The sequence below is a fragment of the Salvelinus fontinalis genome, chromosome 29, assembly GCF_029448725.1.
Source record: "Salvelinus fontinalis isolate EN_2023a chromosome 29, ASM2944872v1, whole genome shotgun sequence".
Taxonomy (NCBI): domain Eukaryota; kingdom Metazoa; phylum Chordata; class Actinopteri; order Salmoniformes; family Salmonidae; genus Salvelinus; species Salvelinus fontinalis.
Genome location: NC_074693.1, coordinates 3,923,056 through 3,941,099, shown reverse-complemented (window position 1 = coordinate 3,941,099; position 18,044 = coordinate 3,923,056). Strand labels below are relative to the sequence as shown.

At 44.0% G+C, this 18,044-nt stretch overlaps 1 protein-coding gene across 2 annotated transcripts in view; it reads left to right on the top strand.

The window, feature by feature from the left end:
* Positions 1-3,796: 3,796 nt before the first annotated feature.
* LOC129827332 (cyclic nucleotide-gated cation channel-like) overlaps positions 3,797-18,044 on the top strand; it is an 82,613-nt gene continuing 68,365 nt past the window's right edge. The window contains exons 1-5 of one of the 2 annotated variants that reach the window (XM_055888083.1): positions 3,798-4,317; positions 5,115-5,221; positions 15,205-15,315; positions 15,712-15,891; positions 16,060-16,167. In XM_055888083.1, coding sequence (XP_055744058.1) covers positions 5,115-5,221; positions 15,205-15,315; positions 15,712-15,891; positions 16,060-16,167 — 506 coding nt within the window. In that variant the 5' untranslated portion in view covers positions 3,798-4,317. Of the gene's footprint in view, positions 4,318-5,114; positions 5,222-15,204; positions 15,316-15,711; positions 15,892-16,059; positions 16,168-18,044 lie in introns of both variants that reach the window. The other variant, XM_055888084.1, reaches the window with a different exon arrangement.

Below are 18,044 nucleotides of genomic sequence, written 5' to 3'. Positions count from 1 at the left end.
AGGGGCTGACTGGGAGTTGGTGAGTAATCAGGGGCTGACTGGGAGTTGGTGAGTAATCAGGGGCTGACTGGGAGTTGGTGAGTAATCAGGGGCTGACTGGGAGTTGGTGAGTAATCAGGGGCTGACTGGGAGTTGGTGAGTAATCAGGGGCTGACTGGGAGTTGGTGAGTAATCAGGGGCTGACTGGGAGTTGGTGAGTAATCAGGGGCTGACTGGGAGTTGGTGAGTAATCAGGGGCTGACTGGGAGTTGGTGAGTAATCAGGGGCTGACTGGGAGTTGGTGAGTAATCAGGGGCTGACTGGGAGTTGGTGAGTAATCAGGGGCTGACTGGGAGTTGGTGAGTAATCAGGGGCTGACTGGGAGTTGGTGAGTAATCAGGGGCTGACTGGGAGTTGGTGAGTAATCAAGGGCTGATTGGGAGTTGGTGAGTAATCAGGGGCTGACTGGGAGTTGGTGAGTAATCAGGGGCTGACTGGGAGTTGGTGAGTAATCAGGGGCTAACGGAGTTGGTGAGTAATCAGGGGCTGGTTGGGAGTTTGTGAGTAATCAGGGGCTGACTGGGAGTTGGTGAGTAATCAGGGGCTGGTTGGGAGGAAAGGGGCTGGTTGGGAGGAAAGGACTCCCGTATAGTTGGGGACGGTTGCAGAGGTATGAGGAGGGAGTTCAGTTTTTGGGATACAGCAAAACCCGGAGCCCAGAAGACGGTATCCCGGAGAGGGTCTCATGAGGGAGACCTATCTTTTCTTTTTGATTTATTATTTAAATAAACACCTTTGAAGCTGAGCTAATCCTACTCTGTCCGTGTCTGATCTGTGTAAACGTCTTGACCAAACCCCCTGGTCTGCCACAATATATAACTACTACGATATTCATATATACCTACTACTATAGCATATGTACTACATATATAACTACTACTATATTCATATATACCTACTACTATATCATAAATACATTTACATTACATTAATATATACTACATATATAACTACTACAATAACTTATATACTACATATATAACTACTACTATAACATATATACTACATATATAACTACTACTATATTCATATACACTACTACTATATTCATATATACCTACTACTATAACAGATATACTACATATATAACTACTACTATAGCATATATACTACATATATAACTACTACTATATTCATATATACCTACTACTATAACATATATACTACATATATAACTACTACTATATTCATATATACCTACTACTATAACATATATACTACATATATAACTACTACTATATTCATATATACCTACTACTATAACAGATATACTACATATATAACTACTACTATAACATATACACTACATATATAACTACTACTATAACATATATACTACATATATAACTACTACTATATTCATATATACCTACTACTATAACATATATACTACATATATAACTACTACTATAACATATATACTACATATATAACTACTACTATATTCATATATACCTACTACTATAACAGATATACTACATATATAACTACTACTATAACATATACACTACATATATAACTACTACTATATCATATATACTACATATATAACTACTACTATATTCATATATACCTACTACTATAACATATATACTACATATATAACTACTACTATATTCATATATACCTACTACTATATCATATATACATTTACATTACATTAATATATACTACATATATAACTACTACTATAACATATATACTACATATATAACTACTACTATATTCATATATACCTACTACTATATCATATATACATTTACATTACATTAATATATACTACATATATAACTACTACTATAACATATATACTACATATATAACTACTACTATAACATATATACTACATATATAACTACTACTATAACATATATACTACATATATAACTACTACTATAACATATATAACTACTACTATATTCATAAACACCTCCATTCAAAAGTTTGGGGTCACTTAGAATAGTCCTTGTTTTTGAACCGTGTATTAATCAGTTACATGTATCTAATATAACCGTGTATTAATCAGTTCCCTGTATCTAATATAACCATGTATTAATCAGTTCCCTGTATCTAATATAACCATGTATTAATCAGTTACATGTATCTAATATAACCGTGTATTAATCAGTTCCCTGTATCTAATATAACCGTGTATTAATCAGTTCCCTGTATATCTAATATAACCATGTATTAATCAGTTCCCTGTATCTCTAATATAACCCTGTATTAATCAGTTCCCTGTATCTAATATAACCATGTATTAATCAGTTCCCTGTATCTCTAATATAACCATGTATTAATCAGTTCCCTGTATCTCTAATATAACCCTGTATTAATCAGTTCCCTGTATCTAATATAACCATGTATTAATCAGTTCCCTGTATCTATAATATAACCGTGTATTAATCAGTTCCCTGTATCTCTAACATAACCATGTATTAATCAGTTCCCTGTATCTAATATAACCATGTATTAATCAGTTCCCTGTATCTCTAATATAACCATGTATTAATCAGTTCCCTGTATCTCTAATATAACCGTGTATTAATCAGTTCCCTGTATCTAATATAACCCTGTATTAATCAGTTCCCTGTATCTAATATAACCATGTATTAATTATCTGAACATGAAACAGAACACTGTGAATGGAATTTCTGCACTTAGTACACACACACACACACACACACACACACACACACACACACACACACACACACACACACACACACACACACACACACACACACACACACACACACACACACACACACACACACACATTACCAAACGTTCTCGGCACTTCACACACTTCATACAAGCTTCCGGAATAATGATGAGCTCATGGTACAATAGGAAAGGAGATGGGAGCGGGTTGAACACAGACAAAAGACCACCACTCAAAGGAGATGGAGGGATGGAGAGAAAGGGATGGAGGGAGAGGGATGGAGGGAGAGGGATGGAGGGAGAGGGAGGGAGGGATGGAGGGAGAGATAGGGAGAGATAGGGAGGGATGGAGAGAGAGGGAGGGATGGATGGAGGGAGAGGGATGGAGGGAGAGGGATGGAGAGAGAGGGATGGAGAGAGAGGGATGGAGGGAGAGGGATGGAGGGAGAGGGATGGAGGGAGAGGGATGGAGGGAGAGGGATGGAGGGAGAAGGATGGAGAGAGAGGGATGGAGAGAGAGGGATGGAGGGAGAGGGATGGAGGGAGAGGGATGGAGGGAGAGGGAGGGAGGGATGGAGGGAGAGGGATGGAGGGAGAGGGAGGGAGGGATGGAGGGAGAGATAGGGAGAGATAGGGAGGGATGGAGAGAGAGGGAGGGATGGATGGAGGGAGAGGGATGGAGGGAGAGGGATGGAGAGAGAGGGAGGGATGGATGGAGGGAGAGGGATGGAGGGAGAGGGATGGAGAGAGAGGGATGGAGAGAGAGGGATGGAGGGAGAGGGATGGAGAGAGAGAGATGGATGGAGGGAGAGAGAGGTTGGGATGGAGGGAGAGGTTGGGATGGAGGGAGAGGGATGGAGGGAGAGGGATGGAGAGAGAGGGATGGATGGAGGGAGAGGGAGGGAGGGATGGAGGGAGAGGTTGGGATGGAGGGAGAGAGATGGATGGAGGGAGAGAGAGGTTGGGATGGAGGGATGGAGAGAGAGGGATGGATGGAGGGAGAGGGAGGGAGGGATGGAGGGAGAGGTTGGGATGGAGGGAGAGAGAGAGAAATCATTTGTCTTAGTTGATCTGAGATGAAGGGAGGCGTGTGGTGTGTTTCTGTTTGGAGTGGCATATGATTACCCTCTCATTTCCTCTCAGCTCTTCCCACTCTCTCATCTCTCCATCTCTCCCCTCCTCCCTCTCCTCTCTCCCCTCCTCCCTCTCAGCTCTTCCCACTCTCTCCATCTCTCCCCTCCTCCCTCTCATCTCTCCCCTCCTCTCTCTCCATCTCTCCCCTCCTCCCTCTCCTCTCTCCCCTCCTCCCTCTCCTCTCTCCCCTCGTCCCTCCATCTGTCTGTGTTTGGATTTCACAGTAATACCCTGTTGCATTCAGGGGCAGACTGACACATAGGCAGACCTCAATAGCGTATACACACACAGTAACGCATCTACACAACTGACAGACTTTTTCAACACACACACATTCACACAGCTATGGAGAGACACAGATGATTTAGTCTGTGGTTTACACAGTGAGTTGGTTTTGAGGTTGTGTGGCTGGTTGACTGGCTGGGATGGGACGATTTAGTGTCTAGCATTCTACAGGGACAGACGGAGGACAACAGAAAGGTGAGTGTCTGAAAAAGACCACATGTGAAGGTATTTGTCTATGGTTCCTCACTTCACACTTTTCCTCTTCATCCCACTAGTCCTTTCCTCTTTACCTCTGTCTCTCTCTCTCCTCTCTCCTCTCTCCCTCTCTCCTCTCTCCTCTCTCCCTCTCTCCTCTCTCCCTCTCTCCTCTCTCTCTCTCTCCCTCTCTCCTTCTATCCTCTCTCTCTCTCCTTCTCTCCTCTCTCCCTCTCTCCTCTCTCCCTCTCTCCTCTCTCTCTCTCCCTCTCTCCTATCCTCTCTCCATCTCTCTCTCCCTCTCTCCCTCTCTCCTCTCTCTCTCCCTCTCTCCTTCTCTCCTCTCTCCCTCTCTCCTCTCTCCATCTCTCTCTCCCTCTCTCCCTCTCTCCTTCTATCCTCTCTCCCTCTCTCCTCTCTCCCTCTCTCCCTCTCTCCTCTTTCTCTCCCTCTCTCCTTCTCTCCTCTCTCCCTCTCTCCTCTCTCTCTCCCTCTCTCCTTCTCTCCTCTCTCCCTCTCTCCCTCTCCCTTTCTCTCCCTCACGCTCTCTCTTTCCTCTCTCGTTCTCTCCCTCTCATTTTCTTTCCTCTTTTCTCCTCTCTCCTTCTCTCCCTTTTCCCCCCTTCTCTCTCCTCCCTCTCTCTCCTTCGTTACTCATCCCATTCTTTGTATCTGTGACCAGGCGGTTGCTATGGTGGCCAAGGTTGTCTCTATGGTGATGGCAGCTTGTTGGTTACGATTGGTAATGTTTCTGGACAATCCGTGTCCTGGCTAACCTTCACACTGTGTGTGTCTAGATGACGGGGCAGGTGTTGGGTGAGCTGGCGTCTCAGAGGCTGTCAGTGAAGACATGGCTGGACGAGGAATGTGAGAGAGCAGACAGCAACCTGAGTCATCTGAGTCGGTATGAACACACACACACACACACACACACACACACACACACACACATATATACACACACATACACACACACATTTATTTACCAGCAGCACACCACCCTGCATTCCACCGCTGGCTTGCCAATGACCAGTGTTCCAGTATTAATGTGACCAGTGTTCCACTATTAAAGTGACCAGTGTTCCATTATTAAAGTGACCAGTGTTCCATTATTAAAGTGACCAGTGTTCCACTATTAAAGTGACCAGTGTTCCACTATTAAAGTGACCAGTGTTCCACTATTAAAGTGACCAGTGTTCCATTATTAAAGTGACCAGTGTTCCATTATTAAAGTGACCAGTGTTCCATTATTAAAGTGACCAGTGTTCCACTATTAAAGTGACCAGTGTTCCACTATTAAAGTGACCAGTGTTCCACTATTAATGTGACCAGTGTTCCACTATTAATGTGACCAGTGTTCCATTATTAAAGTGACCAGTGTTCCACTATTAAAGTGACCAGTGTTCCACTATTAAAGTGACCAGTGTTCCACTATTAAAGTGACCAGTGTTCCACTATTAAAGTGACCAGTGTTCCACTATTAAAGTGACCAGTGTTCCACTATTAAAGTGACCAGTGTTCCACTATTAAAGTGACCAGTGTTCCACTATTAAAGTGACCAGTGTTCCATTATTAAAGTGACCAGTGTTCCACTATTAAAGTGACCAGTGTTCCATTATTAAAGTGACCAGTGTTCCATTATTAAAGTGACCAGTGTTCCACTATTAAAGTGACCAGTGTTCCATTATTAAAGTGACCAGTGTTCCACTATTAAAGTGACCAGTGTTCCACTATTAAAGTGACCAGTGTTCCATTATTAAAGTGACCAGTGTTCCACTATTAAAGTGACCAGTGTTCCATTATTAAAGTGACCAGTGTTCCATATCTATGTACATAGGGCAGCAGCCTCTGAGAGGGTTGAGTAACAGGGTGGTGAACATAAACACTAACAGAATGTCTCTCAGGTGTTTAACATAGTTACTAACAGGATGTAGCTACTAACAGGATGTAGCTACTAACAGCATGTAGCTACTAACAGGATGTAGCTACTAACAGGATGTAGCTACTAACAGGATGTAGATACTAACAGGATGTAGCTACTAACAGGATGTAGCTACTAACAGGATGTAGCTACTAGCAGCATGTAGCTCCTAACAGGATGTAGCTACTAACAGGATGTAGCTCCTAACAGGATGTAGCTACTAACAGGATGTAGCTACTAACAGGATGTAGATACTAACAGGATGTAGCTACTAACAGGATGTAGCTACTAACAGGATGTAGCTACTAACCGGATGTAGCTACTAACAGGATGTAGCTACTAACAGAATGTAGCTACTAACAGGATGTAGCTACTAACAGGATGTAGCTACTAACAGCATGTAGCTTCTAACAGGATGTAGATACTAACAGGATGTAGCTACTAACAGGATGTAGCTACTAACAGCATGTAGCTACTAACAGAATGTAGCTACTAACAGGATGTAGCTACTAACAGGATGTAGTTACTAACAGGATGTAGCTACTAACAGGATGTAGCTACTAACAGGATGTAGCTACTAACAGGATGTCTCTCAGGTGTTTAACATAGCTACTAACAGGATGTAGCTACTAACAGGATGTAGCTACTAACAGGATGTAGCTACTAACAGCATGTAGCTACTAACAGGATGTAGTTACTAACAGGATGTAGCTACTAACAGGATGTAGCTACTAACAGGATGTAGCTACTAACAGGATGTAGCTACTAACAGGATGTAGCTACTAACAGGATGTCTGTCAGGTGTTTAACATAGCTACTAACAGGATGTAGCTACTAACAGGATGTAGCTACTAACAGGATGCAGCTACTAACAGGATGTCTGTCAGGTGTTTAACATAGCTATTAACAGGATGTAGCTACTAACAGGATGTAGCTACTAACAGGATGTAGCTACTAACAGGATGTAGCTACTAACAGGATGTAACTACTAACAGGATGTAGCTACTAACAGGATGTAGCTACTAACAGGATGTAACTACTAACAGGATGTAACTACTAACAGGATGTAACTACTAACAGGATGTAGCTACTAACAGGATGTAGCTACTAACAGGATGTCTGTCAGGTGTTTAACATAGCTACTAACAGGATGTAGCTACTAACAGGATGTAGCTACTAACAGGATGTAGCTACTAACAGGATGTAACTACTAACAGGATGTAGATACTAACAGGATGTAGCTACTAACAGGATGTAGATACTAACAGGATGTAACTACTAACAGGATGTCTGTCAGGTGTTTAACATAGCTACTAACAGGATGTAGCTACTAACAGGATGTAGCTACTAACAGGATGTAGATACTAACAGGATGTAGCTACTAACAGGATGTCTGTCAGGTGTTTAACATAGCTACTAACAGGATGTAGCTACTAACAGGATGTAGCTACTAACAGGATGTAGCTATTAACTGGATGTAGCTACTAACAGGATGTAGCTACTAACAGGATGTAGCTACTAACAGGATGTCTGTCAGGTGTTTAACATAGCTACTAACAGGATGTAGCTACTAACAGGATGTCTGTCAGGTTTTTAACATAGCTACTAACAGGATGTAACTACTAACAGGATGTAGCTACTAACCGGGTGTAGCTACTAACAGGATGTAGCTACTAACAGGATGTAGCTACTAACAGGATGTAACTACTAACAGGATGTAGATACTAACAGGAAGTAGCTACTAACAGGATGTAGATACTAACAGGATGTAACTACTAACAGGATGTCTGTCAGGTGTTTAACATAGCTACTAACAGGATGTAGCTACTAACAGGATGTAGCTACTAACAGGATGTAGATACTAACAGGATGTAGCTACTAACAGGATGTCTGTCAGGTGTTTAACATAGCTACTAACAGGATGTAACTACAAACAGGATGTCTGTCAGGTGTTTAACATAGCTACTAACAGGATGTAGCTACTAACAGGATGTAGCTACTAACTGGATGTAGCTACTAACAGGATGTAGCTACTAACAGGATGTAGCTACTAACAGGATGTCTGTCAGGTGTTTAACATAGCTACTAACAGGATGTAGCTACTAACAGGATGTCTGTCAGGTGTTTAACATAGCTACTAACAGGATGTAACTACTAACAGGATGTAGCTACTAACCGGGTGTAGCTACTAACAGGATGTAGCTACTAACAGGATGTAGCTACTAGCAGGATGTAGCTACTAACAGGATGTAACTACTAACAGGATGTCTGTCAGGTGTTTAACATAGCTACTAACAGGATGTAGCTACTAACAGGATGTAGCTACTAACAGGATGTAGCTACTAACAGGATGTAGCTACTAACAGGATGTAGCTACTAACAGGATGTAGCTACTAACAGGATGTCTGTCAGGTATTTAACATAGCTACTAACAGGATGTAGCTACTAACAGGATGTCTGTCAGGTGTTTAACATAGCTACTAGCAGGATGTAGCTACTAACAGGATGTAGCTACTAACAGGATGTAGCTACTAACAGGATGTCTGTCAGGTGTTTAACATAGCTACCAACAGAATGTAACTACTAACAGGATGTAGCTACTAACAGGATGTAGCTACTAACAGGATGTCTGTCAGGTGTTTTACATAGCTACTAACAGGATGTAGCTACTAACAGGATGTAGCTACTAACAGGATGTAGCTACTAACAGGATGTAGCTACTAACAGGATGTCTGTCAGGTGTTTAACATAGCTACTAGCAGGATGTCTAGTAGGGGGGCGGGTTCAATACACATATTCCGGGTGAACATTTGATTAATTGTTCAGCAGTCTAATGGCTTGGGGGTAGAAGCTGTTCAGCAGTCTAATGGCTTGGGGGTAGAAGCTGTTCAGCAGTCTAATGGCTTGGGGGTAGAAGCTGTTCAGCAGTCTAATGACTTGGGGGTAGAAGCTGTTCAGCAGTCTAATGGTTTGGTGGTAGAAGCTGTTCAGCAGTCTAATGGCTTGGGGGTACAAGCTGTTCAGCAGTCTAATGGCTTGGGGGTAGAAGCTGTTCAGCAGTCTAATGGGGGTAGAAGCTGTTCAGCAGTCTAATGGCTTGGGGGTAGAAGCTGTTCAGGAGTCTAATGGCTTGGGGGTAGAAGCTGTTACGGAGTCTAATGGCTTGGGGGTAGAAGCTGTTCAGCAGTCTAATGGCTTGGGGGTAGAAGCTGTTCAGTAGTCTAATGGGGGTAGAAGCTGTTCAGCAGTCTAATGGCTTGGGGGTAGAAGCTGTTCAGGAGTCTAATGGCTTGGGGGTAGAAGCTGTTACGGAGTCTAATGGCTTGGGGGTAGAAGCTGTTCAGCAGTCTGATGGCTTGGGGGTAGAAGCTGTTCAGCAGTCTAATGGCTTGGGGTAGAAGCTGTTCAGCAGTCTGATGGCTTGGGGGTAGAAGCTGTTACGGTGTCTAATGGCTTGGGGGTAGAAGCTGTTCTGCAGTCTTATGGCTTGGGGGCAGAAGCTGTTCAGCAGTCTAATGGTTTGGGGGTAGAAGCTGTTCAGCAGTCTAATGGGGGTAGAAGCTGTTCAGCAGTCTGATGGCTTGGGGGTAGAAGCTGTTCAGCAGTCTAATGGCTTGGGGGTAGAAGCTGTTCAGCAGTCTGATGGCTTGGGGGTAGAAGCTGTTCAGCAGTCTAATGGTTTGGGGGTAGAAGCTGTTCACCAGTCTTATGGCTTGGGGGTAGAAGCTGTTCACCAGTCTTATGGCTTGGGGGTAGAAGCTGTTCAGCAGTCTGATGGCTTGGGGGTAGAAGCTGTTCAGCAGTCTAATGGCTTGGGGGTAGAAGCTGTTCAGCAGCTTGGGGGTAGAAGCTGTTCAGGAGTCTGATGGCTTGGGGGTAGAAGCTGTTCAGCAGTCTGATGGCTTGGGGGTAGAAGCTGTTCAGCAGTCTAATGGCTTTGGGGTAGAAGCTGTTCAGCAGTCTAATGGTCTGGGGGTAGAAGCTGTTCAGCAGTCTAATGGCTTGGGGGTAGAAGCTGTTCAGCAGTCTGATGGCTTGGGGGTAGAAGCTGTTCAGCAGTCTAATGGCTTGGGGGTAGAAGCTGTTCAGCAGTCTAATGACTTGGGGGTAGAAGCTGTTCAGCAGTCTAATGGCTTGGGGGTAGAAGCTGTTCAGCAGTCTAATGGGGGTAGAAGCTGTTCAGCAGTCTAATGGCTTGGGGGTAGAAGCTGTTCAGCAGTCTGATGGCTTGGGGGTAGAAGCTGTTCAGCAGTCTGATGGCTTGGGGGTAGAAGCTGTTCAGCAGTCTAATGGGGGTAGAAGCTGTTCAGGAGTCTAATGGATTGGGGGTAGAAGCTGTTCAGCAGTCTGATGGCTTGGGGGTAGAAGCTGTTCAGCAGTCTGATGGTTTGGGGGTAGAAGCTGTTCAGCAGTCTGATGGCTTGGGGGTAGAACCTGTTCAGCAGTCTAATGGGGGTAGAAGCTGTTCAGCAGTCTAATGGCTTGGGGGTAGAACCTGTTCAGCAGTCTAATGGGGGTAGAAGCTGTTCAGCAGTCTAATGGTTTGGGGGTAGAAGCTGTTCAGCAGTCTGATGGTTTGGGGGTAGAAGCTGTTCAGCAGTCTGATGGCTTGGGGGGTAGAAGCTGTTCAGCAGTCTGATGGCTTGGGGGTAGAAGCTGTTCAGCAGTCTGATGGTTTGGGGGTAGAAGCTGTTCAGCAGTCTAATGGGGGTAGAAGCTGTTCAGGAGTCTAATGGATTGGGGGTAGAAGCTGTTCAGCAGTCTAATGGTTTGGGGGTAGAAGCTGTTCAGCAGTCTAATGACTTGGGGGTAGAAGCTGTTCAGTAGTCTAATGGTTTGGGGGTAGAAGTTAAGGAGACTTTTGGATCTAGACTTGGAGCTCTGGTACCTCTTGCCGTGTAGTAGCAGAGAGAACAGTCTATGACTTGGGGGTAGAAGCTGTTCAGCAGTCTAATGGCTTGGGGGTAGAAGCTGTTCAGCAGTCTAATGACTTGGGGGTAGAAGTTAAGGAGCCTTTTGGACCTAGACTTGGAGCTCTGGTACCTCTTGCCGTGTAGTAGCAGAGAGAACAGTCTATGACTAAGGTGGCTGGAGTCTGAACATTTTGGGGGCCTTCCTCTGAGTGTGCAAAGATGTCATCAAGGCAAAAGGTGGCTACTTTGAAGAACCCAAAATCTAAAATATATTTTGATTTGTTTAACACTACTTTTGGTTACTACATGATTCCATATGTGTTATTTCATAGTTTTGATGTCTTCACTATTATTCTACAATGTAGAAAATTGTAAAAATAAAGGAAAACCCTGGAATGAGTAGGTGTGTACAAACTTTTGACTGATACTGTATACACACACACACACACACACACACACACACACACACACACACACACACACACACACACACACACACACACACACACACACACACACACACACACACACACACACACACACACACACACACACACATATATATATATTCTTAATCCTTCATGTGTGCATGTAGAGGCCAGTCTATGTTTAATCCTTCATGTGTGCGTGTAGAGGCCAGTCTATGTTTAATCCTTCATGTGTGCGTGTAGAGGCCAGTCTATGTTTAATCCTTCATGTGTGCGTGTAGAGGCCAGTCTATGTTTAATCCTTCATGTGTGCGTGTAGAGGCCAGTCTATGTTTAATCCTTCATGTGTGCGTGTAGAGGCCAGTCTATGTTTAATCCTTCATGTGTGCGTGTAGAGGCCAGTCTATGTTTAATCCTTCATGTGTGCGTGTAGAGGCCAGTCTATGTTTAATCCTTCATGTGTGCGTGTAGAGGCCAGTCTATGTTTAATCCTTCATGTGTGCGTGTAGAGGCCAGTCTATGTTTAATCCTTCATGTGTGCGTGTAGAGGCCAGTCTATGTTTAATCCTTCATGTGTGCGTGTAGAGGCCAGTCTATGTTTAATCCTTCATGTGTGCGTGTAGAGGCCAGTCTATGTTTAATCCTTCATGTGTGCGTGTAGAGGCCAGTCTATGTTTAATCCTTCATGTGTGCGTGTAGAGGCCAGTCTATGTTTAATCCTTCATGTGTGCGTGTAGAGGCCAGTCTATGTTTAATCCTTCATGTGTGCGTGTAGAGGCCAGTCTATGTTTAATCCTTCATGTGTGCGTGTAGAGGCCAGTCTATGTTTAATCCTTCATGTGTGCGTGTAGAGGCCAGTCTATGTTTAATCCTTCATGTGTGCGTGTAGAGGCCAGTCTATGTTTAATCCTTCATGTGTGCGTGTAGAGGCCAGTCTATGTTTAATCCTTCATGTGTGCGTGTAGAGGCCAGTCTATGTTTAATCCTTCATGTGTGCGTGTAGAGGCCAGTCTATGTTTAATCCTTCATGTGTGCGTGTAGAGGCCAGTCTATGTTTAATCCTTCATGTGTGCGTGTAGAGGCCAGTCTATGTTTAATCCTTCATGTGTGCGTGTAGAGGCCAGTCTATGTTTAATCCTTCATGTGTGCGTGTAGAGGCCAGTCTATGTTTAATCCTTCATGTGTGCGTGTAGAGGCCAGTCTATGTTTAATCCTTCATGTGTGCGTGTAGAGGCCAGTCTATGTTTAATCCTTCATGTGTGCGTGTAGAGGCCAGTCTATGTTTAATCCTTCATGTGTGCGTGTAGAGGCCAGTCTATGTTTAATCCTTCATGTGTGCGTGTAGAGGCCAGTCTATGTTTAATCCTTCATGTGTGCGTGTAGAGGCCAGTCTATGTTTAATCCTTCATGTGTGCGTGTAGAGACCAGTCTATGTTTAATCCTTCATGTGTGCGTGTAGAGGCCAGTCTATGTTTAATCCTTCATGTGTGCGTGTAGAGGCCAGTCTATGTTTAATCCTTCATGTGTGCGTGTAGAGGCCAGTCTATGTTTAATCCTTCATGTGTGCGTGTAGAGGCCAGTCTATGTTTAATCCTTCATGTGTGCGTGTAGAGGCCAGTCTATGTTTAATCCTTCATGTGTGCGTGTAGAGGCCAGTCTATGTTTAATCCTTCATGTGTGCGTGTAGAGGCCAGTCTATGTTTAATCCTTCATGTGTGCGTGTAGAGGCCAGTCTATGTTTAATCCTTCATGTGTGCGTGTAGAGGCCAGTCTATGTTTAATCCTTCATGTGTGCGTGTAGAGGCCAGTCTATGTTTAATCCTTCATGTGTGCGTGTAGAGGCCAGTCTATGTTTAATCCTTCATGTGTGCGTGTAGAGGCCAGTCTATGTTTAATCCTTCATGTGTGCGTGTAGAGGCCAGTCTATGCTTAATCCTTCATGTGTGCGTGTAGAGGCCAGTCTATGTTTAATCCTTCATGTGTGCGTGTAGAGGCCAGTCTATGTTTAATCCTTCATGTGTGCGTGTAGAGGCCAGTCTATGTTTAATCCTTCATGTGTGCGTGTAGAGGCCAGTCTATGTTTAATCCTTCATGTGTGCGTGTAGAGGCCAGTCTATGTTTAATCCTTCATGTGTGCGTGTAGAGGCCAGTCTATGCTTAATCCTTCATGTGTGCGTGTAGAGGCCAGTCTATGTTTAATCCTTCATGTGTGCGTGTAGAGGCCAGTCTATGCTTAAACCTTCATGTGTGCGTGTAGAGGCCAGTCTATGTTTAATCCTTCATGTGTGCGTGTAGAGGCCAGTCTATGTTTAATCCTTCATGTGTGCGTGTAGAGGCCAGTCTATGCTTAATCCTTCATGTGTGCGTGTAGAGGCCAGTCTATGTTTAATCCTTCATGTGTGCGTGTAGAGGCCAGTCTATGTTTAATCCTTCATGTGTGCGTGTAGAGGCCAGTCTATGTTTAATCCTTCATGTGTGCGTGTAGAGGCCAGTCTATGTTTAATCCTTCATGTGTGCGTGTAGAGGCCAGTCTATGTTTAATCCTTCATGTGTGCATGTAGAGGCCAGTCTATATTTAATCCTTCATGTGTGCATGTAGAGGCCAGTCTATGTTTAATCCTTCATGTGTGCGTGTAGAGAACAGTCTATGTTTAATCCTTCATGTGTGCGTGTAGAGGCCAGTCTATGTTTAATCCTTCATGTGTGCGTGTAGAGGCCAGTCTATGCTTAATCCTTCATGTGTGCATGTAGAGGCCAGTCTATGTTTAATCCTTCATGTGTGCGTGTAGAGGCCAGTCTATGTTTAATCCTTCATGTGTGCATGTAGAGGCCAGTCTATGTTTAATCCTTCATGTGTGCGTGTAGAGGCCAGTCTATGTTTAATCCTTCATGTGTGCGTGTAGAGGCCAGTCTATGCTTAATCCTTCATGTGTGCGTGTAGAGGCCAGTCTATGTTTAATCCTTCATGTGTGCGTGTAGAGGCCAGTCTATGTTTAATCCTTCATGTGTGCGTGTAGAGGCCAGTCTATGCTTAATCCTTCATGTGTGCGTGTAGAGGCCAGTCTATGCTTAATCCTTCATGTGTGCGTGTAGAGGCCAGTCTATGCTTAATCCTTCATGTGTGCGTGTAGAGGCCAGTCTATGTTTAATCCTTCATGTGTGCGTGTAGAGGCCAGTCTATGTTTAATCCTTCATGTGTGCGTGTAGAGGCCAGTCTATGTTTAATCCTTCATGTGTGCGTGTAGAGGCCAGTCTATGCTTAATCCTTCATGTGTGCGTGTAGAGGCCAGTCTATGTTTAATCCTTCATGTGTGCGTGTAGAGGCCAGTCTATGTTTAATCCTTCATGTGTGCGTGTAGAGGCCAGTCTATGTTTAATCCTTCATGTGTGCGTGTAGAGGCCAGTCTATGTTTAATCCTTCATGTGTGCGTGTAGAGGCCAGTCTATGTTTAATCCTTCATGTGTGCGTGTAGAGGCCAGTCTATGTTTAATCCTTCATGTGTGCGTGTAGAGGCCAGTCTATGTTTAATCCTTCATGTGTGCGTGTAGAGGCCAGTCTATGTTTAATCCTTCATGTGTGCGTGTAGAGGCCAGTCTATGTTTAATCCTTCATGTGTGCGTGTAGAGGCCAGTCTATGTGTGATGACACGTCGTCAGAACTACAACGAATGGCTATCATTGACCGGAGAGGACTCACCTCCCAGAACTCCTTCAGAGGGAGAGGAGCCATGTCCAGGTGACACAGAAAACACTGCCATGTTGTCTGTTATATTCATATATGACGTTTATACACTGAACAAAAATACAAACGCAATATATTTCTGTCTGTAATAAAGCCCCTTTTGGGGGGAAAAACTCATCCTGATTGGCTGGGCTCCCCAGTGGCTGAGCCCAGCCAATCAGAATGAGTTTTTCCCCCCAGAAAGGGCTTTTTTTTGCGCCCCTGCCCAGTCATGTGAAATCCATAGAGTCGGGGCTAATAAAATTATTTAAATCGACGGATTTCCTTATATGAACTGTGTTTATATAATTTTTGTTTCGGTATAAATAATATGTAAATATTTTCTAACATAGTACAATACAATGTTATATCACATAATCCTAATATACACGTGTGTGTGTGTGTTTCCAGGTTGGTCAGCATGGTGGTGACTTTGAGAGAGTGGGCCCATAAGAGTTTGGTTGAGGAGCAAGAGAGACCTGATTCGTTCCTGGAAAGGTTCCGAGGCCCTGATCTGCAGGCTCCGCCCAGCAGGATCAGCCAATCACGACCGGATGCTGAGCCCACGGACCACAGCGACCACATACACACGTATGATTACCTCATTTCTAATTTACTAGAAATGGTGACAATTCGTACCACTGTCAGCTGACAAACACAGCCAAGCTCTTCCCCTCTCTCTCTCTCTCTCTCTCTCTCTCTCCCTACCCCTCTCTGTCACTCACTTCCTCTCACCCCTTCTCTCCCCCCTTCCTGCAGTAAGAGTCCAGGTATGTTGATATTATCTCCAGCTGATAATATCTATTACCACTGGCTCCTCATCATCTCGACTGCTGTGCTCTACAACTGGTGTCTGCTGGTGGCCAGGTATGGTACATTACCATCATTACATTAGCATCATTACATTACCACATTACATTACCACATTACATTACCACATTACATTACCACATTACATTACCACATTACATTACCATAATTACATTACCACATTACATTACCACATTACATTACCATCATTACATTAGCATCATTACATTACCACATTACATTACCACATTACATTACCATCATTACATTGCCACATTACATTACCACATTACATTACCATAATTACATTACCACATTACATTACCATCATTACATTGCCACATTACATTGCCACATTACATTACCACATTACATTACCATAATTACATTACCACATTACATTACCACATTACATTACCATAATTACATTACCACATTACATTAGCATCATTACATTACCACATTACATTACCACATTACATTACCACATTACATTACCACATTACATTACCATAATTACATTACCACATTACATTACCACATTACATTACCATCATTACATTACCACATTACATCACACTTCTCTCCTTTTATACCACCTTATTGTTGTGAATGTTGTAAGACGTCTGAGTCATTTTACGTAGATTTAATCTAATTTAATTTAATCCAAGGCATTTTTCAGAGCAGCGCACTAGACAGCTGACAATCAAGGCATTTTGCAGAGCAGCGCACTAGACAGCTGACAATCAAGGCATTTTGCAGAGCAGCGCACTAGACAGCTGACAATCAAGGCATTTTGCAGAGCAGCGCACTAGACAGCTGACAATCAAGGCATTTTGCAGAGCAGCGCACTAGACAGCTGACAATCAAGGCATTTTGCAGAGCAGCGCACTAGACAGCTGACAATCAAGGCATTTTGCAGAGCAGCGCACTAGACAGCTGACAATCAAGGCATTTTGCAGAGCAGCGCACTAGACAGCTGACAATCAAGGCATTTTGCAGAGCAGCGCACTAGACAGCTGACAATCAAGGCATTTTGCAGAGCAGCGCACTAGACAGCTGACAATCAAGGCATTTTGCAGAGCAGCGCACTAGACAGCTGACAATCAAGGCATTTTGCAGAGCAGCGCACTAGACAGCTGACAATCAAGGCATTTTGCAGAGCAGCGCACTAGACAGCTGACAATCAAGGCATTTTGCAGAGCAGCGCACTAGACAGCTGACAATCAAGGCATTTTGCAGAGCAGCGCACTAGACAGCTGACAATCAAGGCATTTTGCAGAGCAGCGCACTAGACAGCTGACAATCAAGGCATTTTGCAGAGCAGCGCACTAGACAGCTGACAATCAAGGCATTTTGCAGAGCAGCGCACTAGACAGCTGACAATCAAGGCATTTTGCAGAGCAGCGCACTAGACAGCTGACAATCAAGGCATTTTGCAGAGCAGCGCACTAGACAGCTGACAATCAAGGCATTTTGCAGAGCAGCGCACTAGACAGCTGACAATCAAGGCATTTTGCAGAGCAGCGCACTAGACAGCTGACAATCAAGGCATTTTGCAGAGCAGCGCACTAGACAGCTGACAATCAAGGCATTTTGCAGAGCAGCGCACTAGACAGCTGACAATCAAGGCATTTTGCAGAGCAGCGCACTAGACAGCTGACAATCAAGGCATTTTGCAGAGCAGCGCACTAGACAGCTGACAATCAAGGCATTTTGCAGAGCAGCGCACTAGACAGCTGACAATCAAGGCATTTTGCAGAGCAGCGCACTAGACAGCTGACAATCAAGGCATTTTGCAGAGCAGCGCACTAGACAGCTGACAATCAAGGCATTTTGCAGAGCAGCGCACTAGACAGCTGACAATCAAGGCATTTTGCAGAGCAGCGCACTAGACAGCTGACAATCAAGGCATTTTGCAGAGCAGCGCACTA